The 27,607-nt window shown below is 50.7% G+C and overlaps 1 protein-coding gene across 4 annotated transcripts; it reads right to left on the bottom strand.

The window, feature by feature from the left end:
* On the bottom strand, positions 1–27,434 carry PDZD4 (PDZ domain containing 4). 4 transcript variants are annotated; one of them, XM_081277493.1, is made up of 8 exons: positions 26,765–27,434; positions 5,607–5,860; positions 4,551–4,641; positions 3,952–4,050; positions 3,171–3,233; positions 2,669–2,770; positions 2,283–2,393; positions 1–2,127 (listed from the first exon to the last, which is right to left on the bottom strand). In XM_081277493.1, exons 1-8 carry the CDS (start codon positions 26,822–26,824, stop codon positions 580–582), a joined length of 2,328 nt encoding a protein of 775 aa, XP_081133619.1. In that variant the 5' UTR covers positions 26,825–27,434; the 3' UTR covers positions 1–579. The 4 variants fall into 4 exon arrangements, with proteins under 4 accessions (XP_081133619.1, XP_081133620.1, XP_081133622.1 ...); XM_081277494.1 differs by lacking the exons at positions 4,551–4,641; positions 5,607–5,860; XM_081277496.1 differs by lacking the exons at positions 4,551–4,641; positions 5,607–5,860; positions 26,765–27,434 and adding an exon at positions 4,335–4,386.
* Between the last annotated feature and the right edge of the window lie 173 nt (positions 27,435–27,607).

Here is a 27,607-nt window from a genome sequence, read left to right on the forward strand (position 1 = left end):
CTCCCCCCACCTCCTTCCTAACCAACACTGGGTGGGGTTCCACCTTGGTCAGGCTGCCTCAAGGAGCTGCCAGCGCCCAGAGCAGGTCCACAAAACAGAAAAACAACTATTGGCAAGCACAGAAAGGGAGAAAAACCACAAAAATCAGGATTGCCTCTGTCTACAAATAACTGCAGCTCCCAGGGGTCGAGAGAGGCTGCGCTCAGCGGCGAAGCTGGACATTCTCTTGTGCTTAGGACAGTCTACCTCACTTCTCTTTGCACCAACTTCCCTGTCTCCAAATATACATGTCAAGAGCACTGCATATATGTCATGCACACAAAGGGGTGCCCATTACAGGTATGCTCCCAACGCCAGCTGTTGACATGGTCTTTTGGGGAGAGGGAAGTAGGTGATAGAAAAGAAGTGTCCCTTCTCCTTGGGGCTTCTCTGTCAACAAAGTCCTGTGCACACACAAAGACAGGAGTATGTACGTGCACAGTGTGCACACGCACACAGACACACACTAGATTCTAAGGGAGGGTGAGGGCCAGGCCTGGGAGGCTCCCTGGGCCTGGGCTGGGCTCCTGCCCAGGCGGTTCAGACAGTGGTGACGGAGAGCAGAGGGTTGTAGATTCGCTTGCCGTCAGCTGAGCGTGCGCCATGGGCCAGCATCTCCTGAATAGTGATCCAGTTATCCAGGATCTTCTTGTTCCGCTTCTTCATGGTTTTGCGATGGCTCAGGGCGATGATGTTGAGCTCGGGCTTGCTATCGCCATTCTGCTGCTCCCTCAAGCACTCCAGCCGGCTCTGCATCATGAACTCACGCCGCTTCCTCTGCTCCCGTGCACGGATCAGGTGCTGCTTCCGCTCCTCCTTGCTCCAGTAGCGGCCCATCTTCATCTCACTCACTGCGTCGTCATCAGTAGTCATGCCGCTGCGCTCCTCCCGGATCTTCAGGGCCCGGGCCTTCAGCAGCCGATCTCGCACAGGCCGCTTGGCCACGTAGCGTGTCCCGTCGCTGCGTACCTTCACCTTCCACTCCATGCGGGGTGCTTCAGCGGCCGCAGCCACCACCCCACCCACCCGAGGGCCCCCAGCCAAACTCAAGGGGCTGTGGCCCAGCTCCTCCAGGCCACGGGTCGGGGCCAGCTGCACACAGCTATGGTAGTGCTCGCTCTCCTGGCCTTGGCTACGGTGGCGCCTAGAGAGGTAAGGACTGCCTTCAGGGCCCACACGCTCCAGGGTCACCCCCGTCTTGGGGCTGCGTCTGACTCGTTCCTCTGCATGCTGTCTCCGGCCCACCTCAGGATCCCGGGAGAGGGATCGGAACTTGGCAGGGCTCCCAGGCAGAGGAGCAGCCTTGGAGGGGATGGCGACAGGGGGACCAGGAGGGGTCCGGTTCAAGTTGGAGTTGCCAGCAGTGGCCCGCTTCAGAGGGCTCTCAGGAAGGGGCTCCACGAGCAGTGGGGTGCTGCGGCAGCTCTCCCCGGTGTTGTAGGCGCTGGTGCTGTCCTTGTCAGACTTCTCTGGCAGCTCAGAGATGTCAGACAGCTCATGCTTCTTGGGCTCACTGGCCGCCAGGTCATAGAGGCTCTCCTCCTCCAGCAGCCAGGCCTTCATGCAGCGCTCGCGCAGTTGTTGCATCTTCTGCGCCCGCAGGATGTTGCGGCACTTGAACTCCAGGTGGCGAAGCTCCTCCTCCAGCATGGCCATCTCATGGCCCAGGCTTTCATTGCGGTTGACATCCAGAGCACTGTTGCTACCAGAGGCCCGGGAGAAGACAATGCCCAGCTGGTTGCCATTCTCCAGGTGGCACTTGATCTCCAGTAACTCCCGGTAGCGCTCATACTCTTCATCTGTGAGGCCAGGCACATCGCCACCTCCAAGCCCTGCCCCCTCTGCCAGCAGTGAGTCCATGCTGAAGTGGAAGTCCCGGCTCTGCAGAGAATCCCCTTGCAGGCCAAACTTGCGCAGGCTCCCAGGGGTGTTGGTGGTACTGGGGGGCTCATCCCCCAGCAAGTCATGCTCAGAACTCTCTTCATTACGGGTACTCTCATCAGTCCGGCCCACCCCACTGTCCAGCTCCTGGCTGTTGCTCAGGCCTGGGCCCCCATCAGGAGCCCCCTTCTCTTCTTCATTCCCAGGCTAGAGTAAAAAAGACAAGCACACTCAGGGCCCCAAAGGCCTGAAGGGGCTTCAGGGTTGTTTCTTCTCCTGGCCCAGGCTAGAAGACCCTGCACACTCCCAGTCCCTTCCCCCTTCTCTCCCTCTTGCTCTCCCCAGTAATAGCTCTTCCTTACCTGTTGGGCAGGGGGTGACTTAAGCTTCCGAGCACGCAGGTCCCCCTCATTCTCAGAGCCAAAATCATCCAGGAAGTCATCCCGGTCACTGTCCTTCCACCGCTTTGCTAGCTGCAGAGACAGGCTTGAGCTAGTCCCATTGCTTCAAGGTTCTCCCCAGAGGCCCATCAGGTCCCTTCTAGGTCAAATAACCCAAGAAATGGGGTAGTCTCAGCCTATTCAGCTATCAGAGGCTGGAAGGGGAAACAAGATCTGGGACAGCTCTATCCACCCACCCTCCAGCTCCAGACTGTTAAATGTCTGTGCACTTGTCACAGATCAGCAGCTTCCAAGAAAGCCAGCCCAATGTTGAGAGTCCCAGGTCACCTGAATATGGGTACACACACCTGGCTCTCAGGCCGAGCAACCAGCAGGGAGATGTTGGTGTTCTCCTCCTGGCTCAGTATAGCCACTGCCTCTTCTCTGTTCTGGACATCCATGCCGTTTATCTGGCAGGCCAGGGGACAATCAACAAGGATGCTAAGGCTGGCTTTGGGGCAGGGCCCTGGCTGGGCTAAGACACGTACTTGAGTTCTGGGAGGGTATAAATAAGCAGAAGGTGCCAGGGAGAGAATGGTCTGGCCCATGCAAGAGGACATGTGTGTGCCAAGGACAAGACAGCGAGAATGTAGGGAAAGGAGGCTGGGGAGCTGTCCGCAGATGCCATGGCATTTGGAAGGGAGGTTGAGCAGAGGAGAGGAGGCACAGCCCAGGTTTTGAACACAGTAGGCTGCCTGGCCTCAGTCTTGGCTCTCAGTGAGAGCTGGGTATGGGCTAAAGAGAGGGATCAGGGCCATCACTGGGTGCAGCAGGGCCTCCAGTCAGACCTGGAAGCCTGCAAATGCTCACCTGGATGATGCGGTCTCCCTCACGGATCCGGCCATCTTTGGCTGCAATGCTGTTGGGATTTACCTGCAGGACACGTGCATCTTGGGGACTCAGTGCCTAAAGTGCCCTTTTCAGTGAGAAGGGGCAGCCTCACCAATTTCAGCTCAGAGCAGCAGCTTCCAAGCTCCAGGCAGCAGAGGCAGAGGCAGTGGGCCCCAAGTTAGTCACTTCCCCAGCCTGGGAGAGCATACACTGACCAGAAGCTCCCTAGCTTCTGCCCAGTACTCCCACACCCTTGCCTGTGCCCCAACACTCTGTGCTCCTTTTCATGGAAACCTGTTATTTTATTTACCAAGAGCTGGGCAAAGCAAAGCAGCTGGTTACTCTCAGAATGAAAAAAAAAAAAATCCACCCTGAGGCTCCATGGCCAGTGGAAACTTTTCCATCCAGAAGACTAGCTTTATTATGATACTGCTAACAGAGGGTAGCTGAGGAGCCATGTTCCCTCTGGTGGACACACAGAAACTTGGCAAAGGGAGGGAGGGAGGTGGTCCTTTGTCAAGTCCTAGGGAGTTGGCCCCACAATGTGGGAGAACAAAGCCTGGGCAAAGGTCTCCTGCAGAGGACTGCTTCACTGGCCCAGTGAAGCTATCAACTGCCTTGTCCTCACCACCCAGCAGCATACTGAGATGCCCAGGGAACAGTGTTTGAGCCCTGGGTGGGATGTGTGGAGAGGCCACAGGGATCATGTGGCATCAGAGCCCTCCCTATGCCAGAACTTCCTTGGCACCCGCCTCCATACCTCTCCAATGTAGATGCCCAGGTCTTCCTCGTCATCTGTGCGGTAGCACACCATCAAGCCCAGCTTGTCCCGGTGGCTGCTTTTGTACAGCTCCACCTCCTGCCATAAGGGTACGGGAGGAAGCAGAAGTAGAAAGACCCAGACAGTGTGAGCAAGGAAGCCTGCAGCCAGTGACAGCCTCAGCCCAGACTGTCTCCCCCAGCACCCCTGGCCTTCCCCTCCAGTCACCTAAACCGAGCGTCCAGCCCCTGGCTTTGAGGGCTTCCTTCTCTTACCATCCCAAATGGTGCACATGTTCAGTGGTCTCCCTACCAGGAAATGCCCAAGACAGACAGGATGCACAGGACACACGGGACACACACATGCGTGGAACATGGACTCACCAACACAGACGTAATGCACTACTACCTCACCCGGGCCCTCCCTGACTCAGCCAGACGCGCACCAGGAAGGATACACCAGGGAGGGCTCAGTGGGAAGAGCCAGGAGGCCCAGCCGCCTGGGGGCAGTAGGAGCCAGGTCTGAGCAGGGCTGCAGCCAGCCATCCTGTGCCGCCTCCTGAGGCTGGCTGCGGGCCCTGGCCCGGCGGCCCGGCTCACCTCATACTCCAGCTCGTCCATACGGTCTGGCTCCTGTGGGCCGCCCTCCATGAACTCCGCCGGGTCATAATACTCATGGCTGATGGGGGGGCTGCCCAGGAGAAGGTGGGGGTCAGGCAGGCCATCTGTTCCTCTGGCACCCTAACCCCAGCTCCTAGCTGGCCAACAGGGAGCCCTGTGCTGGGTACACTCTCCATGGCAGGTAGCCCAACAGCCTCCTCCAGAACCCCTCCTTATAACTGTATGCATCCATGGAAACATCAGAATGCTTCTCAACTGTGAGTGAGCAGGGATCAATGCTGAGGACCCAGGCATGCCTAGCTCTCCCTGCCTCTTCTCCCAGAACAGGGACAAACTTCTCCAAAGCTCCAGGTGCCCCATTTGTCTCCCAGTACTGGCCACACTCATGCAGCACCCCCAGGAGTTAGCCAGGAGGCCTGCAGAGCAGATGGGCATCCCCTCTGCCTCTAAGGGCTGCCCTCCTTGCCCCAAAGCTAAGGTTGGCTGCCCACAGCCCTATGGCCTACCTCTCTGCAGAGGAGGGATCCCAGGACCACCTCCCTGCAGCCTGGGCCAAGATTAGCAGAATGAGTCAGCGCTCACATGGACATGGGCCACCAGGCCTGGATGAAAGGCCCTTCTTCTGAGCAGGCCAAAGAAAGAAGCCGAAGAGATGGAGGAAATTCAGAGCAGGTAGAAGGATGGGACAGACAAGGGATGCAGGAAGATTCAAGGAGTGATGCTGTGAAGAGCAGAGACAATGGGGCGGCAGAGGAGGAGAGAGGATGGAGGAGCAGCGAGGTCCAGGCAGGTCAGCCCCCTTCACCAGCTGCTGCTGAGCCCAAAGCTAGAGGCCTGGAGGTTTCTGAGCCCTCAGGTGCCACAGTTGGCTCTGGAAGCCAAGGAGCCTGCTTCCTGCCTGAGAGGCAGGCGGAGGTGGGGGTCTCCACTGCCAGAGCTGCATCAATGACGCCTTTGGGCATCATGGGGACAGTTGCCCCAGGTGGTATGTCCTCTCTGGAGGCAGGGCCCAGGGCCCTCCTAAGGGCAACTCACAGCTCAGAGAGGACGTACGGCTCCAGGATGCCCATAGGTGGGGTGGGCGGGCGCAGCTTGCCCAGCGCCATGATATGTTCGAAGGTGATGTCGGTCTGAGTGCCACTGTCCACCAGTTGAAGGTCGTGGCAGGAGCTGTCCCCCCGCAGGCGGGGGCTGCGTCTCAGCACCTGGATCACCAGGGGCTCCTTGGAGGCTCTCAGGGCCTCCAGGGTTTGCTCCTGAGACAGCTTGGAGAGCTCCTTCCCGTTTACCTGCAGCAGAGACACGTCTCCATGAGAACCCTCGAGGGCTGGCTCCTCCCCTCTAGGGGTGAAGACCAGCAGGACCCTGAGCACCCCAATATGCTCAACTGAGGAATGTGCTCTACATGCATGGTCCTGGTTACCCTTGATGCCCTCATTCTCAGGCAAACCCCACTTCTCAACCTCTACCCCATGAGTGATGTCTGGGGATTTCTGGGCCGTGCTGAGAGCCAGGGTGACCTAGAGTCTGTGCACTAGTTCTGTAGACTGTCCTCACCCCAGAATCTCCTTCAGTCTCTCCTTGATAAGGAGCCATCCACAACTCTCCTGTCCTCCCTCCCACTAGGACCAGACCTACTTTTCCTTCAGGCAACACTGAAGCCAGAACTAGCACCTAGAAGACCCCCAGAGAGCTCCTTAACAACAGAAGCACACCAGCCAACCCTAATGAACAGCTACACTGTTCACCTCAGCCATCAAGGACAACCCTGGCAATAGGTGGGATTTATCAACAGATGCCTACTTGCTAAGGCTGGGCGGGGTCTGCTGGGAGAGGAGTTGGAAGATGTTAGAACTTGATCTATGTCCTCATGGTGGTGACTGACTTGCTGAATAGAAAAGTCTTTGAAACTAGAAGTCTCCTGGAATAGCAAGGTGGCCTAAGAGAGCTGCCAAGAAAGTGGTCCTGACAAAGTCACCACCAGGTTTTTAGGCACCTGCTACATGCCAGGTTCTGGGCAGGGTCCTTGATGTGATCCCCCCACCGAGTCTTGACCCCTAAGTGTTACTGCCTCCATTCTGCAGATAGGAAACTGAGGCTCAGCCAGGTGAAGGGACTTGTATGAAGGTCAGTAGCCATAATGAGGTATAGGGGAGGATGGGGCCATGCCAGGCCAAGGCCTGGGGCCCAAGACAGAAGTAGAACCGGGAACAGCTTAGTAGGAAGAACAGGGCAATCTGGGGTAGAAGGTGGTGCACTGGGAAGCAGAGCCAGAAAGGGAGAAAAGCCATTAGGAGGGCAGGCATCCCAGCTGAACAGAGAGCGAGGAGTGCCTGTGAAGCACCATGGGCAGAGGGCCGGCCACAGCCCAGCCAGCTTCTGCAGAACCCTGCACACTGGGTCCTGAGGTGGTGTGCTGCAACTTTTATATGCAAGAACCCTTCTATCCTTTCTCAAAGAGATGCCTACCCAGAGTGCACACCCATGCTAGTAGCTGCAACATCACAGCCCTAGCCTGGAAGGTAGCCTGTCTAGTGGAAGCCCAGGTATCCCAGGGACTCCTCCTAGCCTCAGTGATGGCTCCTGACTTCTGAGCCGATGTAACCCAAACAATTATCTTTCTGCTATTTCATTATGTCCTTGTAGATAATTTGTTTTCTAGGTCTCCCTTCTCCCCCCAATATTCATGTTCTGAAAAGTGTTCAATCCTCAGTACCACATAAAAGTAAATTAAAAATATAAAGATATTTTAAAAATAAGAAAACCATAATGAAGAAAACCAAAGTTGCCCATCATCTCAGGAATGTAAATGCTGTGGCCCTGTGGACATACTTCTTTCTAGTCTTTTCTTTATGTCTACCATTAGATAGGTGCAGGTTCTCAAAGCTCCTACACACCAGCCCTACTGGCTTGGTCCGTACTTTACATCACTAGGATTATTTTTTTTTTTAGTTTTGCTACAAAGTATTTAGCAAAGTTGGGCACTGTGGTCTACACCTATAATTCCATTGATTAGAGAGGCTTAGGCAGGAAGATTATAAATTGGAGGACAGCCTCAGCAAATTAGCAAGACTGTCTCAAAATAAAAAATGAAAAGGGCTGGGGATGTAGCTTAGTGGTTAAGTGCCCCTGGGTTCAATCCCTAAAACCAAAGAGAAAGAAAAAAGAAGAGTTATATTACTGAATTGAAGACTGTGAAGGAAAGAAACAGCTTTCCAGCCAAGAAGGTATTTGTTGGGAAAGTGTCAGAAAGTCAGGTGGGACAGAACGTGATGTTCCTGCGGGACGACCTACAGTAGACAGGCAGGCTGGAGAAGGGGCTACGTGCAGGACAGTGAGCCTTTGACAGGGATGTAGGAATGACCTTGAAGCCCTCCAGCAGTGGCTGGTGCCAGTTGTTAAAGAGAGCCATTAGCAACATTTCAACTGTAGAAATGTACCACTAAATGAATGGTATTAAAAACAAAGGCACTAAAGACTGAGACCTCCTGGCTTTCTAATTTCTAATTACTTGACTGCTCTTACTGTCATCTCTGCTCTCTGCATTATTTCCATCCAGTGTGTCTGGAAGTGAATGTTAAATGATGGCGTGTGTACGGCTGCACACCTCTTACTCCTGCTAAGTGGCATCATGGTGATGGCTTGAAATTGGCTACAATGGAGCATTTACACCATGGAAATCGGCCAGTGGCCTAACTGGGTGCTTTATTTTTGTTTTGGAACATTTGCTAGCTTACCACTGCCCTTGAGTGAAAGCAAACATGGTGGCAGAAGGGCTCAAAGCTGTTCTCAGGGTTTTCGTGGGGGATGCTTCTCCCTGAAATTCCCAGGGCAGGGCAACAAACATACTGTGGGATGCTCAGGTGACACAGAACCGCAGGAATGTGGTTTCTCCCTGGAATCATTACCCAGCAGCAGTGTTGCTATGGAAACTGGACCCAGGCACTGGGAACAGCATGTAGGGCGGGCTGGAGGGGGCTGAGCACATACAGTCTCAGTACTTCAGATCAGGCGCCATCAGAGAGAATTGCTTGTGACAGCCCAACAGGCTTTTCTTAGCCCAGGTGGGCTCTAAGCATAGGCAGATCTGGGGTGGCAGCCTGAAGCCTCCTCTCTCTCTTCCTCCTCAGGTTATGGTGGGCCTCAAGAGCTAATGAGGGTGGGTAGGGCGGAGACAAGCTGTAACAGTGAAGAAATAAGCCCCTCTGGGGAAGAGAAGGGCTACCAACCAGATGGGACTCTGCACCACACCAACCAAGGACACATGGGTCCAGTAGCAGTGAGGGCCACAGTGTGCTCCTTCACTTGCTGATGGTAGCAGGTATTGTTATCCTGTATGGATCCAACTGTTGTGAGGCCATGCTCTGAAATGTTCCTGCTCTTCAGACTGCCTGCTGGACCACTCTGGTCTCTACAAGGTGTCTAAGGCCATGAGTGGAGCTCAGAGGTAGAGTGTCCAGCAGTAAAAAAGAAAAAGGTGTCCAGACCCAGGCCTACTTACCACAGACATTCCTGCCACCCCACAGGCTAATGTCCAAGCATTCTGGACACCACCCCTGCTGCTATCTGGGCAGGACCCGCCTAGTAATTTCGAATGGATCAAAGACTTTCATCGACAAGGCCAAGACATCTGTCTTGGAGACAGTGAATAGTGTTAGGTTAGATATGAAAAGAAACTCCAAAGATGAAAATAAGCAATAATGGAGGAGTTGTTAAGACTTTGGGACAAGAAGAGACACCTGAAACACAGGCTCAGAGCATAGAATTGATGACAGATTATGGAGAATTCATCAGAGTTCCTACAAAACATTAATAAAACACAACTTGATAGGAACCTTGGCCAAGGACGCCAACAGGCATTCAGTGAAAGGCATCCCAAATCAGTCATGCTCTACAGTGCTGCAGTGAGATGGGATGCGCCTTTCAGGATCCTCAATAGTACAGTGGTAAAACATGCCAGCAAAGTTGTACATGCAGTTTAGAGAAACCACATGTACTATTAAGGTAATAGCATAAAGAGAAGAAAATCTGAATGGGAGTAACCATGTGGCATCCCCCCAGGAGGGGAGGGAGGAACAGCAGGGATGGTGTAACAAAGGGCTTCAGGTCCACCTTGAACACCTTCTTCAAAGAACAGTGAGGAGGCCAGCAGGGTCCAAAACAAGTCTGGAGGTCAGTGCTTGCAGAATCAAGTCCAGGAGGCCTCAGGACACCCATGCTGGAGTTGTCTTCTCTGTCAGGAGGGGTCTCACAGATGAGTCACATGAAGACACAGCATCTCAGGCTACCAGAGGCCAACTGGGGAAGCCCCCTCCTCACTGTAGTGAGGGCTGTGGACAAGTGGGAGGAGGATATCCCCATGGGTTGTGGAGCTCTGGGACTAAGAATAGGTGGTAGGACTGTGAGTGGGGGTGGGGAGTGAGGTCTAGGTATAAATGGCCATGTGACAGTGTGAGTCTGTACAGCAGTGAGGGTGGCTATTCTCCTTCCAGGATGTCACCTCTTCCCCTGGCTTCCAGGCTAAGACCATCAACAGCCTGTGTCACTTTCCTATCTTCTCCCTCCATGCTGTGCCTGGTGCCCAGTGTACCTCACCATAGGTACCTTCTGTCCCTCTGGAAGTGGCCTACTGAGCCAAATCCAAATCAATTCATGCCACACTAGGCTTTTTTTTTTTTTTTTTTTTGGCACCAGCGATTGAACCCAGGGGCATACAATCGCTGAGCCATATCCCCAGCCCTTTTTATTTTGAGACAGGGCCTCACTAAGTTGCTGAGGCTAGCCTTTAACTTGTCATCCTCTTGCCTCAGCCTCCTGGACAACTGGGTTTACAGGTATATGCCACCACAACTGGCTTTTTTTGGCATAGCCAGAGGTTTATTTAAATAGATACACATTCAAGGGAGAGTGGGGGCAATCTCAAAAGAGAGGCACCTTTGGGGTAAAAGCAAGGAATAGGTATTCAAGACAGAGTGTGAGCCATCTTTAGAGGGATAGACAGCCCACACTACTCTTTCTGACCCATGAGTATCCAAACTAAGTCAAAGTAAACATCCAAGGGCTTGGTATGGGCATGGAGAGCACCAGGCCTCCTATGACAAAGTCCCAAGGAGTCCTTGTCACAAGACCAAGGTTCCCTGAGGGCAAGAGCCTGGCTATTTTCATATGCAGAAAGAATCACATAGCTTTCCCTGGGGCACATCTAGTGTGGGGAGAGTGGCTCATGTCTATAAACTCTAAGGATCCCTTCATCAAGTGCAAAACTACCTCCTTTGGAACAATACAGAAGGAATCCACTTTTTTTCTATCAGAGAGAGAGTGGGACTTGCTGATCAAGGACATTGTCAATAAAAAAAAAAAACTATTAAAGAAATATTTCCGGGGCTGGAGATGTGGCTCAAGCGGTAGCACGCTCGCCTGGCATGCATGCGGCCCGGGTTCGATCCTCAGCACCACATACAAACAAAGATGTTGTGTCCGCCGAGAACTAAAATATATATATATATATATATATATATATATATATATATATATATATATATATATATATATAAAAGAAAAGAAATGTTTCCAAAGACTCATGGATGGGGCTGGGGTTCTCAGCGGTAGAGCGCTTACGCTTGCCTAGCATGTGTGAGGCACTGGGTTCCATTCCTAGGGCTGCAAATAACAATAATAATAACAAGCCAGGTACAGTGATACACCCCTTATAACCCAGTGACTTGAGAGGCTGAGGTAGGAGGAGGATCCCAAGTTTAAGAATAGCCTGGGGGGGTACTGAAGTTGTGGCTCAGCGGTAGAGCACTCGCCTAACACGTGAAAGGTGCTGGGTTCGATCCTCACCACCACATAAAAATAAAAACAATAAACAAAATTTAAAAAAAGGTGTTGTGTCCACCTACAACTAAAAAAAATAATATTTAAAAAAATCAAAAAGGAAAAGCCTGGGCAACTTCGTGAGACCATCTTAAAATTAAAAGGGGGGGCTTGGGGTGGAGCTCTATGGGAGAGTAGCACCCCTGCTATCAGTCTCCAGTATCGAAAAATAATAATACTCAAAACACCACACTAAGGATATAGAGGAGCACAAAGATCAAGTCCCTGGCAATTACCATGCAGAGACAGTGAGGCCACCTGTTAGCATACCGCCATCCTGCCTGGGAACTTTATGTCTCCCCTGGGTGATTGATTCTTCAGCATCCAGGTCTGTTTCCTTCCTGGTTTGCTGCCCAGATGGGTCCAGTTCAGTTCAGAGTCCTTGGTTATCACCTTGGAAACTGCCCTGAACAGGGACTTGATCCTCAGCAGAGATCCTCTGCAGGAATCAGGGCCCAAATGGTATTCATACTCTGCTTAGAGACAGACAGCTACCTCCTATTTGCACTCTGGGAGCCCTTATTGCCCCCTGGGTCTTCTGCAAGCTCAGTCTCCACAGGTCAACAGAAGTGGTCACCTACAGATACTTAGTGTTCTTCAGCCCAGCCCATCACCCTTTCTCAGCACACTATCAGTCAGAATCTTACACCAGAAAGTAAAATCTTACCCCAGAAAGTCAACTTTCTGGAGAGTAACCCGTCAGTAACTATAAAGGCCCTCAAACATGCTCATCAAGCCTGACAACTTGGAGAGATGCTGTCTCAAAATAAAAAAATAAAACAAGCTGGGTATGTACCTTACTGGTAGAATGCCCCAGGGTTCAATTCCTAGTACCAAAAGAAAAAAAAAAGTCCCATTGTATGGACAGATCTCTCTGTTTATGCACTCATCAGATGATAGGACATTTGGGTTGTTTCCATCTGCTGCTATGAACATTCTTTTTTTTTTTTTTTTAAAGAGAGAGTGAGAGAGGAGAGAGAGTGAGAGAGAGAGAATTTTTTTTTTAATTTATTTTTTAGTTCTCGGCGGACACAACATCTTTGTTGGTATGTGGTGCTGAGGTTCGAACCCGGGCCTCACGCATGCCAGGCGAGCGCGCTACCACTTGAGCCACATCCCCAGCCCTATGAACATTCTTGTATGAGGTTTTGTAGCTCAGTGAAAGCGCACTTGTCTAGCATCTAAGAGGATATGGGTTCATTCCCAGCACTGTGTGTGCAAGTGCACATGTGTATAGACAGAAGTGGGAGCAGATATATTAAATCAATGTGCAAGGGGAATAAAAACATTGGAGATTTTTTCTATTTTCCAAATATTATATAAACATGGCCACATTATTTTTGAAAATATGTTAGCCAGGCACTGTGGCAGATGCCTATAATCTCAGTGGCTGGGGAGACTGAGGCAAGAGGATGGCAAGTTCAAAAACTTGCCAGCCTCAGCAACTTAGCAAGACCCTGTTTCAAAAGGAAAAAATTAAAAGGGTTACAGATGTGGCTCAGTGGTTAGGTGTCCCTTGGTTCAATCCCCAGTACCAAAAAGAAAAAAGAAAGGAAAATATAAATGTTTACAAACTAAAAAAAAAAAAGTATCCAGGAAAATTCTATTCTCATGATAACAATGATAATATTAAGCAAAGAGCTGTCTTAAGTCCATGTGATCCCAATTTGGGGAACAGATATGGGAGGTAGGTGGGGGATAGAGGCCCCAAGGGCTGTAGGTGTAGAAAAGGAAAACAAAAAAGTTCTCACTCTATCCCAGAAGAGGTGGCCTAGCAAGCCCCATGCCTTCCCCAGAGAAGGCTGGGAAGCTCATTCTTTCTGGAAGGCTGGAGGAGGGCCTGAACATGGAGCAGGTCTGAGCCACTCCTGCCCCCCTCTACTCATCACCCCCACTGTCCCTGTAAGATTTGCAGAAAGGGTACTGTGGGTGGCCAAGGGTGGTGTGGCCCCTGGCTTCCCTCAGCCCATTGTGGGGCATAAGGGGACAGGAGGCCCCCAGGGGCGGAGGGGTGGGGCCCTAGGCCCCTATAGATGGAGTTGGGTACCTGCTAGGAATCCCATGCTCTGAGAGTACAATCCATATCCTCAGGGAGTCAAGGACAAGTGATTTCTGGACAAAACCTGTCCCCACTCCACCCCTAAAAGGAAAAGAATTGAAAGCAGCTAAAGGGAGGAGACAGATGCTTCTGGCTGGGGGCAGGGAACTTGAGCTCTACATAACAGAGACATCCCCAGGAGTAGAGATGGAAGGTAGGAGGGGAACAGAGGCAAAGCTGCATTTCAGTCTGGTGGCAGAGAGCCCAGGAAGTGAGGTACACAATGACCTGTAGGTTTCTAGTCAGTCAGGATATCCCAGAAGGAGGAGAGCACCTACTCTTGAACATGGTGGGCCCCTGACCTCAGAGCTAAAGGTCATCTAAACACTGGCATAACTAGAAATAACTATGATTAAGACAGACATCCCAGGACTTGGGGAAGCCAGTCTGCAGTGGAACCTGGCAAGAAACAAGCAAGCACTTCAGATGGCTGAGCTCAGAGTTCAAGGAGTAGAAAAAGGGAAAATGCTGGAGTGGATGGTGGTCAGGGATGCCTCTGGGAGAGGAGACCTGAAGAGAGACCTTAATGGAGACAAGGAGCCAGCACTGCTAGGGTGGAAAAGTAGGGACTGTCCCAGGAGAACAGACTGTAGCATCCTGCACAGATGATAATGGGGGGGGGGACATGGAGGTGGCAGGACATGGTCAAAGTCAGTTTGTCTTTTAAAAGCAAAGTGTTGCCAGGCACAGTGGTGTACCCCTGTAATCCCAGGGGCTCAGGAGGCTGAGACAGGAGGATCGTAAGTTCAAAGCCAGCCTCAGCAACAGTGAGGCATGAAGCAACTGAGTGAGACCCTTCTCTAAATAAAATACAAAATAGGGCTGGGGATGTGGCTCAGTGGTCAAGTGCCTCCGGGTTCAATCTCTGGTACCAAAAAAAGCAGACTGTTGCTAGCTAGGGGCAAGGGACAGAGAGGACTAGAAAATGACTCCAAACAAGCACAGGAAAAAATGCTCCCATTATTCATCATTGAGGAAATGCAAATCCAAACCCAAATGAGACCACTTTACACCCACTAGCATGGTTAGATGAACAAAAGGAAAACAACAAGCACTGAGGGGATGTGGAGACACTGGAGCCCACACACATTGCTGGTGGGAGGGTAAAATGGTGCCACCCGCTGTGGAATATGGTCTGGCAGTTCCTTAAAAGGTTAAACAGAGTGTGTATGAGATCCAGCAATCCTTGAAGAACTGAAAACAGGCATTCACACGAAAATTGTACACAAATGTTCAAAGCAGCAGTATTCACAATAGCCAAGGCTTGGGAGCAACACAAATGTCCACCAACAGATGAATGCATAAACACAATGTGGTCCATACATACAGTGGAATACCAGCCAACCACTAGAGGGGATGAAGTTCTGATGCAGGCTACAAATGGTGGACCTTGCAAACCATCTATGCAAGTGAAAGAAGGTGGACACAAAGGGCCATATGCTGTATGATCCCACTTAAATGAAATGTTCAGAACAAGCAAGTCCACAGGGACAGAAAGCAGAATGAGGGTTTCCAGGGGTCGGAGAAGGGGGAGCAGGCAGTGACCGCTTAATGGGTCTGGGTTCCCTTTTCTAGTGATGAATGTGTCCTGGAAGGAGACAGTAGTGGTTGTACAACATTGTGAATGTATGAAATGTCACCAATAAAATTCATTATGCATGTTTTACCACAATAAAATAAAATAAACTGTGGATGTGGTGGTACATGCCTGTCATGCCAGCAGCTCCAGAGGCTGAGGCAAGACAATTGCAAATTGCCTGGCCACTTGAGAGAGACCCAGGGCTAGGGATGGGATGTAGCTCAGCAACAGAGGCCCCTGGGTTCCATCCCTGGTACCAGCAAAATGACCAAAAAAAAAAAAAATCCTGCTGCCCAGGTCCACAGGTACCAGGGGTGTTGTTACAGGACAGAGGAAGTTTGAGGAAGGGAAAACATCAGAATTGGGTCAGAAGTTTCTGTCTCAATTGGGAAATGGGCATGTTTTATTCATTGCAAATTTTTATGTCCAGGTTAAAGTTCTCAAGACCCGTAGACATGTGCAGTGCTCCAGTCCACCTACCTAAGCCACTAATCCAGTATCCTGTGTCCACTGTTGTGAAATTCAACTAGGATTTTTTTCAGTATGGGGAATCAAACCCAGGGGCCCTCTACTACTGAGCTATGTTCATAGCCTTATTTTGTATTATTTATTTATTTTTTGTTTGTTATTATTTATTTGTTGGCAGGGTCTCATTAAGTTGCTGCAGCTGGCCTGGAACTTGCACCCCTCCTGTCTCAGCCTCCTTGAGTTGGTGGGATTATAGGCAGCGCCATTGCTCCCTGCTAAGAATTGTTCTTGACTTGAAATCATGAGATTACCCAGAGAAGGTGTGTTGGCAAAAGCAGAGGTTCGTGGAGGATCCTGGGGCCCCCTGAGGATGGGAAGACCACAGCCTGAAGTCAGTAAGAAAGAGAGTCTGCATGGGGTGTGGTGGTGCAAGATGTTGGAGAATGGACCTCTGGATGTGTTGGGGGTGCTGCCTGGGATGGGGAATGAAAGCAGGTGGGAAAGACCTGGAGGGGCTCAGCCTTTCGGAGCTTTTGGACGCTTGTGCATAGAATGGGGTGGGGACAGCTCAGAGATATGGTGTCCAAATGCTGATGGGATCAGTAGAGAGGGGAAAAAATCCCTAAAGTCAAAGACAGCCAGGGAAAAGTGTAGGCACCAAGACTTTGAGAAGGTGAAGAGAACATGGGGGCAGGTAAGAGACCATCTGGGTCAGGAGCGATGAGGGCTAGATGGGCCCTGGCTGCAGATGGGTGCGGCGGAGTCGCGACTGTCTGAGGATCAGGGGCTCTGTGGGGCACACCCCCAATGGGGTGCGGCACCACTACGCTGTGAGAAACAGAAGGCGGGACCCCAGGCGCGCTGGCCCCGCCTCCTGGGCCCTGAGCCGCAGACAAAGAGCGCGCGGCAGCAGCGATGGCGCTAAAGCAGCGGTAGCCCGGAACAGCTACCAGGCAGCGGTAGCCCGAACAGCTACCACATTGGTCCCCCGATGTACTGTCTGGTTAGACAGGTGGCGGAAGAGTGCCATCCTACCTGACCCCAGCACCACCCCAGCCCCGTTGCTGGGTTCCATTCCAGGGCCAGCTCCAGGGACCGTCCTGCGGTCCTCGATACACTGAGTGCTGCAGGGCAGGATTGGTCCTGAGCCTCTGGAACATAAGAGGAGAGGAGAGGCTAAGAAAAAATAAGAGTCCTGCTCTGAGGTACCTGCAACGCATGTGATTCCCTGTGTGGCCTGAAGAACCGTCTCTTTCATTCTCATTGGTAACAGGATAACATGTGAAGCTACATCATTTCTAGGGGGCCTCCTAGTGCCACAGTTCCACTCTCCTTACCCCACTCTGCAGATTAGGAGACTGAGGCTGGAGAATAAAGAAACCGAATCTACACTCTGCAGCGGGTGGGGAGCCATGAACTCCAATAGAGCTGCTGGCTCTCAGCTCTGCGCAGGGAGTGTCCTGGAAGCGGTTGTGACTCTAGGCTTCCTAAGCCCAGACAGCTGTTATGGGAATCTCCAAATCGGCCAAACATCAGAAGGAAAAGTCCAGGCAAGAGCAGCCTGTGCAAACGGCAACCTCTGGCACTCCCGCTTTCAGTGGCGCCCAGTAGAAGTCCCCATTCATGTTTTCCCATCTCTGCATTTTGAAAATTGTCAACCCACAGAAATGTTAGAACATCTGCATGTTCCCTTTACCCAGATGTCTCCAGAGTGCACATTCTCGCACGCCCCTTCTAGGGCTTTGTACTCACACATTTGCAGAAGCATTTGAAACTAAGACGCCATTCCTCCCCCTCTCCTTGAGGCACAGCACCATTATCATGCTATTTAGCAGATAAGCCACTTCCAAATCTCTCCAAGTATACTACTAACACCTTATAACTTTTCTATTGATCCAGGACCCAATCAAGGAGCATACATATTCCATTTGGTCAGGTCTGTAGTCTCCTGTTCTCACATCTAATGGTTTTACCTTCAGCAATGATACTTGTCTGAATGAATCATTCCATTGGTGGCTGCAAAATGCCTTCATTTCTAAGAATTTTAGCAGGAACACAGCTGTACACTCCACCCACATCTGACAGCCCAGAGAAAGGTGTAGCTGCTCCCCATCCCCAATCACAAATTACAGCGGCCTGGACAAGCCACATCATCACCCTCCTCCCTATCCATCTCTGTTCCCACCCTTTCTGCCCAGGACCAGAGGAAAGAGAAGGATGGTGGGGCTGTACCTGCAAGGCCTGTTTAGTTATTTGGGGTAGGGTACCCAAAAGAGCTCCTGTGTGTTGCTAGGAGTGTGGGTGGTAGGAAAAGAGGGACAGTTAGTTGCACATGGTACAGAAGAATGAGTCATGTCCCTTGAAGCCCCACTTAGGCAATGTCCTCTGGAAGTCCTGAATTCCTGATTCAAAAGGTCTCTTGTGAGGCCTTGCCCCCCCCTTTTTTTTTAAAGAGAGAGTGAGAGAGGAGAGAGTTAGAGAGAGAATTTTTAATATTTATTTTTTAGTTCTCGGCGGACACAACATCTTTGTATGTGGTGCTGAGGATCGAACCTGGGCCTCACACATGCCAGGCGAGCGCTACCGCCTGAGCCACATCCCCAGCCCGAGGCCTTGCCCCTTATTTGTTAAAAATTCACTTTTCTGGGCTAGGGATATAGCTCAGTTGGTAGAGTGCTTGCTTCCCATGCACAAGGTTCTGGGTTCAATCCCCAGCACTACACACACAAAAATTCACTTTCCCAGTGATGTTGATGTAATTTGGGATTCCACTAATTTACCCAAAGTTCCTATCCCAGGTCTGGGATCAGCAGCCATCAACATGCACCTCACTCCACTTGAGACCTGATGAGATATGTGGACTCCAGCGCCCCCCTGCCAGCTGAATCAGAATGTGTCTCAGGGTAGAGGGTGGAACCTGGTCCTGAGAGCACCCTGGAGGAGCCTAGGTACATGCATACTTGCACACCCACAGCAGCTCAGAAACCAGTCAGGTGCTCCCAAGCATCTCTCCTCCCTCTCTGCTTCCCAAAGTGCTGAGTGTATGATGGTGGCCCAGGGGTCAGCTGAGATCCCCCTTCCCTGGAAACAGCTGGCTCTTTATACTCCACAGTCTTGCCTCAGTAGCATAGAGGAAGGAAGAATGTCCCACGAGGTACGCGTCTACAAGGCCAACCAAGCCGGAAGCTATCACTGAGATCAATCTTTGGTGGCAGAGTGCTTGCCCAGCATGTGCAAGGACTTGGGTCCAATCCTCAGCACCTGGGGGCAGGGCAGGGGCACCTCAGGTGTTCTAGACATGTGGCTCAGCCACTGAGAATACCACCTCAAACTAACCTGAATGGCCAAGGGCACGGTCTGTGTAACAATAATCAGAATGATATCATCTACAAAGTACTTTACTAAGGAACAGACAGTGCACCAGGAAAGGGAAGACATCTTGGCAAGCCTCAGAGCTGGAGACTTCTCATCCTATCCTCCTGTACTGCAAGGAGGATAGCGCCTCACAGTCACACTTGTCTCTTTCCCAACTTGCACATTACACTTCACAACTTGGAAGCTTTTTCCTGTATTACTTCTCCCTTTTCTTTCATATTGGACAACCTCTCAGAATAATATTGGATATTCTTCTGTCACTGGACAATTAACTGTGACATGTTTATACATAATTTCCAATCCTTAATGGCCAACTGCATGTGCTGGTGCCAGCAACTCTACCCTCTACTCACTGAGATCCAGGGGGACCCAGAGCAGAGTAGTAGGTGTTGCCAGGCAAATGCCATCCACTTCCCTCCTCACAACCACCCCAAGCAAATGCTCCCTTCATGCTCATTTAACAGGGGAGGAAACTGGGGCACCAAGCCAGTGGGCCATTCATTGGCTTGCTTCTGATCCCACAGCTCAGCCAGGGGCAGAGCCACAGTTTGGCCCTAGGGTGTCTCCTCCATTCCTATCACCACACTGCACTGAAGTAGAAGGAAAGTGAGAACAAAGACCACCCAGGCCACCCTCAGGCCCTAGTGCTGAGCTGAGCTCACACACCAGTCTCCTTTGGGGGTGTGCACGCGTGAACATGCAGTTCATGGTTTTAACACTTCAATGCAGTGTAAGTATCCTATTTTGCACATATTTGGAGTGCAAAATTGGAAATGTTTTATGTATGTTTGTCTATACACCTGTGAAACCATCACCACCAAGACAGTGGTCATTGCTATCACTCCCAAAGGTGTCCATATGTCTTCTATCTGTCCCTGAAACCACTGATGTGCTTCCTGTCACCACAGAATTTTATTTCAATGAAGAAGACAGTCCTCAGAACTCCAAAGTAAGGAAAGGGGCATTTTTAAATCTTGAGTCATTGGTACAAAGCAGGGTGACCCTGTCCAGAAGATGGCTGTCAAAATTCACTGACCCTTCTCCATTCCCCTCCTCAGTGACGACACTTCCCCAGGGAAGGATACAGCAGTGCACAGAAAAATCCAAATATCTGCGCTGGGAGGGGGGGAAATGTGTCCCCTGTCAGATCCCCAGTACCAGAGATGGTGGCTGCCAGAGCAAGGGCTCAGCAAGTAGGCGCTGAAGAAAAACAATGCTTGTCTTGAGGTGGAAAGAGGGGAGAAGCCAGGTGGCCTGGTTCAGCCCACCCGAGGCTCTGCTGGACAGCCACCATGAGGAATGAGTGCAATGTGCTGCAGAATGGTTCCACTCATCAGGAATTATTTCATGAGTATCTTCACATGCCTGAAGTCGTGGAGTCAGGGGGTTACCAAGTTTATGAAGACTGAACTGACAGGGACAACAAAGAGGCAGAGAGACAAGGTCAGCAGAGTGTGGGACATGATTAGATTCACAACAAGACAGGTTGTCAGATCCACTGAGGGAGAGGAAAGACAGGGTGGCAAGCAGTGGCACAGGAAAGGCTCTGGGAAGGGCTTTATTGCTTGGTGCCTGGTATACCCCGTTTTCCACCTTTCCACCCTGGGCAACCCAACCACTTCCTCTTCCTAAATCAACATGCACTCATCCTCCTTTTCAGAAGTGGTTCTGCCTCCATTGATTAAATGTGCTAAGATAATGACTGGAATAACAGAAATGGCCTTTAAGTTCTGAAACAAAACATTATGGCCGGCAACAGTCTTATTGGAACAAACCTATGCAATCACAATAGGCAGAGAAAAAGCATCTGACAAAATCAAACAGCATTCACGATAAAAACACTTAACAAGGAACAGGAGGGAACTTCCTCAGCCTGAAAAAAAGGGCATTTATGAAAAACCCACAGCTGCCAGTCACAGTGGCACACACCTATCATCCCAGTGACTTGGGACACTGAGGCAAGGGGATCCCAAGGTTGAGGCCAGCCTCACGAACTTGACAAGAACATGTCTCAAAATCAAAGATAAAGAATAAAAAGGACTGGGGTGTAGTTCAGGGATACAGCCCCCTGGGTTCAATTTCCAGGGACATTTTTCCCCTTTTAGATCAGGAAAAAGCAAGGATACCTGTCTGTTCTGGCCACTTCTCTTCAACACTATACTGGAGGTTCTTGCCAGAACAACAACAACAACAAAAGACTGGGAACACAGTTCAGTGAATTCAATGTAGCCTCTGAGTTCAATTCCTAGTACCAAGAAAAAAAAAAAGAAAAAAATGCTCCCAGATGGGAAAGGAAAAACTAAAAACTATTTCTATTTGCCAAGGATGTGATTCTAATATATAGAAAATTCTACGAAAAACAACAAAAACTATTATGATTAATAAATGAGTTAAGTAAGATTGCAGAATACAGGATCAGTGTACAAAAATCAACTGTAGGACTGTAACTGTAACTGCATATGCCTGTAATCCCAAAGACTTGGGAGACTGGGACAGGAGGATCACAGGTTCAAGGCCAGCCTCAACAACTTAGGGAGATACTGTCTCAAAAGTTAAAAAAAAAAAAATAGAAAGGACTGGGGATGTAGCTTAGTCATACAGCATCTCTGGATTCAATTCCCAGCAACAAGGGGGAAAAATAAACTGTAGGGGCTATGTATGTACCACAGTGGTAGAGCATTTGTCCATCATGAACAAGGTCCTGGGTTCCATTCCCAGCACCAAAAAAAGAATAGAATAACTTGAATAAATTTAACATAGGAAGTACAAGGCACCATTGAAAGAAATTAAAGACCCAAATAAATACACACCCCATGTTCATATGAGCAACACTTTCCAAATTAATTGCATTCAATATAACCTCCACCAAAATCTCAGGCTATTTTCAGAAATTGTCAAAATTATTCCAAAATTCACATGAAAACTCAAGGAACCCACCATAATCAATCTTAAAAAAGAAGTATAAAGTTGAACTACTCACACTTCCTAATTTCAAAACTTCCCACAAGCCTCCACTAACCAGAGTAATGTGGCAATGATATAAGGACAGTACTTTCTCCAAAGCAATAATCACAAGAAAAGATGTAAATGTAAATCAAAGCCACAATTCGAGCTGGGGATGTAGCTCAGGGAGAGCACTCAAGGGGCAGATCCTGAGTTCTATCCCCAGCACAATAAAAACCAGACTGCAAAACAAAAAATCCACAATGAGATGCTGCTTCACACACAGTAGGATAGCTACAAGAGACAACCAGAAAATCACAAGGCTGGCAAGCACGGGAGAAATCAGAACCCTCGTGCACTGCTGATGGTAATGGAAAATGGTATAGCCACTGTGGAAAACAGTGACAAAGAATTACCATAAGATCCAGCAATTCCATTTTTAGGTATATAAAAGAATTGAGGGCTGGGGATGTAGCTCAAGCAGTAATGCGCTCGCTGGCATGCACAGGGCGTTGGGTTCGATCCTTAGCACCACATAAAAATAAAATAAAGATGTTGTGTCCACTGAAAACTAAAAAATAAATATTAAAAAAAAGAATTGAAAGCAGGGATACAGATACTTGTCCACCAACAATCACAGGAGTATTATTCAAAATAGCTGAAAGTCACCAGCTATGGTGGTATACTTCCTATATTCCCAGTGACTTGAGAGGCTGAGGAAGGAGGATAACAAGTCTGAGGACAGCAACAGCAACTTAGTGAGATCTTGTCTCAAAATAAAAAATAAAAAAGGGGGGCTGGAGTTGTGGCTCAGTGGTAGAGTGCTTGCCTAACCTAGCATGTATGAAGCACTGAGTTTGATCTTCAGCACCACACAAAAATAAATAAATAAATAAAACAAAGGTATTGTGTCCATCTACAACTAAAAAAAATTAAAAATAAATGTCTGGGGTTGTAGCTCAGTGGCAGAGCATTTGCCTAGCATGTGAGAAGCACTAGGTTTAATCCTCAGCAGCAAATAAATAAATAAATAAAGGTATTGTATCTATCTATAACCAGAAAAATATTTTTAATTATAGATAAATAGGGCTGGGGATGTGGCTCAAGCGGTAGCGCGCTCGCCTGGCATGCGTGCGGCCCAGGTTCGATCCTCAGCACCACATACCAAAGATGTTGTGTCCGCCAAGAACTAAAAAATAAATATTAAAAATTCTGGGCTGGGGATGTGGCTCAGGCGGTAGCGCGCTCGCCTGGCATGCGTGCGGCCCGGGTTCAATCCTCAGCACCACATACCAACAAAGATGTTGTGTCCGCCGAGAACTAGAAAAACTAGAAAATAAATGTTGGAAAATTCTCTCTCTCTCTCTCTCTCTCTCTCTCTCTCTCTCTCTCTCTCCCCTCTCTCTCTCTCTTAAAAAAATTCTTTCTCTCTCTCTCTCTCTCTCTCTCCTCTCTCACTCTCTCTTTAAAAAAAAATTATAAATAAATAAATACAAAGGACTGGGGATGTAGCTCTGCGGTAAAACACCCCTGGATTCAATCCCCAGGACCAAAAGCAAAAAACATCCAAAAGGTTTAAACAACCCAAATACTCATCAGTTGATAAAGACATAAATATTATTATGCTGCATACTCTACAATGAAATATTTGGCAATAAAAAGAAATTTAGCACTGGTCTGTGATATAACATGTACCAGCTTTGAACACATTATAAATGAAAGTAGCCAGACACAAAAAGTGTGTGTGTGTGTGTGTGTGTGTGTATATGTATATGTGTGTGTGTATGTGTATGTATGTGTGTGTGTGTGTGTATGGTTTTTTTTTGGGGGGGGTACCAGGGATTGAACCCAGGTGCACTAGACCACTGTGCCACATCCCCAGCCCTATTTTGTATTTTATTTAGAGACAGGGTCTCACTGAGTTGCTTAGCACCTCGTGGTTGCTGAGGCTGGCTTTGAACTTGTGATCTTCCTGTCTCAGTCTCCCAAACCGCTGGGATTACAGGCATGTGCCACTGCGCCTGGCCAAAAGATCATATATTATGTGGTTTCATTTATATAAAATGCCCAGAATAGTCAAATCCACAGGAAGAGAAAGAGATGAATAGTTGCCAGGGGCTGGGAGGTTTGGGGAAGAAATGGGACAGTGACTGCTAATGGGTACAACATTTCTTTATAAGGTGATAAAAATGTTCTGGAATTAAGCCAGGGTTGTGGCACATGCCTGTCTATAATCCCAGCAGCTCGGGAAGCTAAGGCAGGAGGATTGCAAATTCAAAGCCAGCTTCAGCAATTTAGCAAGGTGCTAAGCAATTCAGTGAGACCCTGTCTCTAAATAAAATACAAAATAGGGCTGGGGATGTGGCTCAGTGGATGAGTGCCCCTGAGTTTAATCCCCAGTACCACCCCCCCCAAAAAAAAGTTCTGGAATTAGATAGCAGTGACAGTTTCACAGCTATGTGAATGTACTAAAACACACTGAATTACACATTTTTAAAGGATGCATTGTGTGGTATGTGAATTGTATATCAATAAAGTTGCAAAATTTTTTTTTTGCAGTGCTAGGGATGCCACTGAGCTACATCCCAGGCCAAAGCTGTAAATTTTTGGGGGGAGGGGGTATGGGGTACTGAACCCAAGGGTGCTTTATCACTGAGCTACATCCCCAGCCCTTTCTATTTTTTATTTTGAGACAGGCAGGATCTCACTAAGTTGCTTAGGGTCTTGCTAAATTGATGAGGCTGGTCTTGAACTTGTGATCCTCCTATCTCAGCCTCCTGAATTGCTGGGATTATAGGCATGTGCCATCACACTCCCAGCTCCTACAGTTGCTTTTTGTACACTGATCCTGTATTCTGAAACCTTACTGAACTCATTAGTTTTAATATTTTTAGTGGATTTCTTAGAATTTTCTATATATTAGGATCATATCATTGGTGAATTGATTACTTTTTCCTTTATATTTTAAAAAATTATAAATAAATAAATAAAAGGAGTGGGAATGTAGCTCTGTGGTAAAACACCCCTGGATTCAATCCTCAGGACCAAAACCAAAAAACATCCAAAAGGTGAAAGCAACCCAAATGCCCATCAATTGGGCATATTGTGCTGCCTGGGGTTACATGAGACCAGTCTTACATCAAATGCTTCACCAAAATTTCTCCAAAAAAGTCAAGACAGATGGGTTAGAATGGCTTGCCATTTAACAGAGGGATTCCAGAAAACGAAGCAATAAGGAGAGGATCCCAAGTCCCCATCAACCGACCAGCCAGGCCCACTTCCCATCTGGAATCCGGGAATACAAGATTCTGCAGAATGTCCTCTTGGTCCCAATCTGGGTCACTGCAGACCCCTATCCCACTGGGGAAATGGCAATGGCCTGGCAAGGGTTCCAAACTGGAAACAAGAGAAGAGTAACAGCAGAGGGGGGAGTGTAGCAGAGGGAAGAAGGTGGAAAGCAGCAATTGGGAGAAGCAAGGGCCCCACGCACGTTCCACGGAAGAGCCAAGGAGAGGGGACCAGAAGCTCCACCAGGCTGGGGCAAAGCTTGCAAGCCACCCCTACTTCCACCCTCCCCCGCCTCCTATTCTTGGAGGCCAAAGGAACTAAGTAAGCTCCCAACACAAATGCTGAGCTCCCTGCAGCCACCTCCATACATTGATCCGTTCCAAATCTCCCCCTACGCTCCCACCACGATTCTGCCCATGTCTACTGGGGTTCCCCCTTATTCGTCTAGGAACCTCTTGGTTCTCTCTAGTCAACCTTCTCCTGCATGCACTAGCTCCCCAGTGTGACAAATAAACCCACAAGTTCAGGTCAGAGCTACTAAATGCATACCTGTCTGCACTTGCATCTGTTCCTGGTTCCCGACTCCCTCTGACCTTGACCTCCCTGAACTTAGCCCTAGAGAGTCTCTGTCCACACCATCAGGGATACATTTCTCTAAACACCTGGCGGGGTGCACACAGAAAGTACACAAACGCGGGGCCTGGGAACCTCCGCGCACACACAGACGGGGCACAGGCACACACTCACGTAGTCACGCCACGCACAGGCAAAGAAGCCCCACTCGGGGCTTCGGGGCTGGACTCGGGGTGTGAGCACGCGGCCGGGTGTTTCCAGCTCTGCGCAGCTCACCACCAGGTTCATAGCCTGCATGGCTCAGGAGGCCAGAGCCGGGGCCGACGTGCTGAGCGTCGGCCAGGCACAGCCAACCTGGAGGCGCCCACTCACCCGAGAAGCCCAAGGCCCAGAAGCCCACAATTCTGACAGGGCCAAACCCAGGAATAGCTCAGGAGTGGCCTTCCAGCCACCAGGCCGGACAGTGACGGGCGTCGGCGCCTTAGGGCTTCTGCGTCCCTGGCCCGTCGGGACCGAATTCGGCAGCCCAGCCACGGTAGGCGCCCGGCCTCTACCTTGGCTCTGGGTCCAGCTGGGAGAGCTTGTGCCAGGAATCCAGCCCGTTGCTATGCAACCTCCATCCCGCGCCGGCCAAGCCGTGCCTCCCGGCTACAAGTCCTGGGACGAAAGCGTACCCTACCCCGGGCAAACCCAACTTCTCATCTCGGGCTGATCTGGACGCAGGGCTCGTGTTCCAATCTTCTTCAGGCACCCAAATCTTGCGCCTCACACCCCCACCCCCATCCATCTCCCCCATCCGTGGCTGGTTCCCACGGAGCGCCAACACCCAGCAAACCCAGAATCTGAGGGTGAGGTTGGCTCCCTACCTTTTCCTCTTCGATGCCTACTGCCCTCCCACGCCCGCCTCTCCGACTCCACCTGTCCTTCCCTACGGGGTCTGTTCAATCGCTTGGCGGGGCTTTGCCCCTCACCCCTGAGGCCCAGCCGCCCTACCTGAAGCATCACTTTGTACTGCTCCTCCGGTTTCTGAACCACGCACATATTACATCCCATGGTGCTGGCAGGCGAGGGAAGGAAGAGAGCGGGAACGGGAACACACCTTTCACTGGCCCATGCGCGGGACCTCTGGTCCCGGGCCGGGGCCGGGGTCCATATCCTAGCGCGGGGGGCGGGCCACCTAGCGGGGGAGGGGGGCACGCCCCCAAGGAGGGGGCAGCTCCACACCCCTCTGCTTAACTCTTCGCTGCCAGAGGCTAGGCGCCGGCATGCTCCTTCGCACCCGGCCAGGAAAACAAGGGCAGCGGGGGATGGGCGGGCGCGCCGGGCGTTGCCTGGCTACGGCCCCCCAGGAGGCGCGGGGGCGCGCCGGGCCGCCGGGGGCCGTTAGGGGCCGTCGGCCGAGTGCCTCCCCGCCCGCGGGGCCCGCCACTGCCGCTGCCGCTGCCGCCTCCGGCTCCTGCCCATGGCCGACGGCCCCGGGAGCCGGCCTTCGCGCTCGGGGCCGCGGCCCGGCCCGCCGACAGGGGGGCGGCGGCACGAGGCGACCCCCGCCCGCGGCCAGGCCCGCGTCCCCGCTCCCGCCTCGCCCTGCCGCGCTCTCCGCGCTCCCAGAGCCCGCTCTCTGGCCCGCAACCGGCCGGCTGTCTCTGGCTCCCGCCTGGGACGACGGGCACGCGCGCGCGCCCGCAGCAGCAGCGGGGGATGTGTGCGGGGACCCGGCGCACGCGCGCGGGGAGGGGAGCGGTGCTGGGTGGGGGCGGGAGCGGCTGGGGGCCGCGGAGTCGGTGCGGGAAGCCGGGGGCGGGGCCTTGGTGGAGGCAGGCGGAGCACCCCAGC

The sequence above is a fragment of the Spermophilus citellus genome, assembly GCF_964194105.1.
Source record: "Spermophilus citellus genome assembly, chromosome: X".
In the NCBI taxonomy this organism is placed as follows: domain Eukaryota; kingdom Metazoa; phylum Chordata; class Mammalia; order Rodentia; family Sciuridae; genus Spermophilus; species Spermophilus citellus.

Excerpts from the sequence above, each read along its gene's own strand:
- PDZD4 (XM_081277493.1), bottom strand. The coding sequence starts at position 26,824 with ATGGGATGTAATATGTGCGTGGTTCAGAAACCGGAGGAGCAGTACAAA. Across the intron at positions 4,642-5,606 it reads CCGTACGTCCTCTCTGAGCT|CCCCCCCATCAGCCATGAGT; the intron begins GTGAGTTGCCCT and ends TCTCCTGGGCAG. Across the intron at positions 2,771-3,170 it reads AGGGAGACCGCATCATCCAG|ATAAACGGCATGGATGTCCA; the intron begins GTGAGCATTTGC and ends CTGGCCTGCCAG.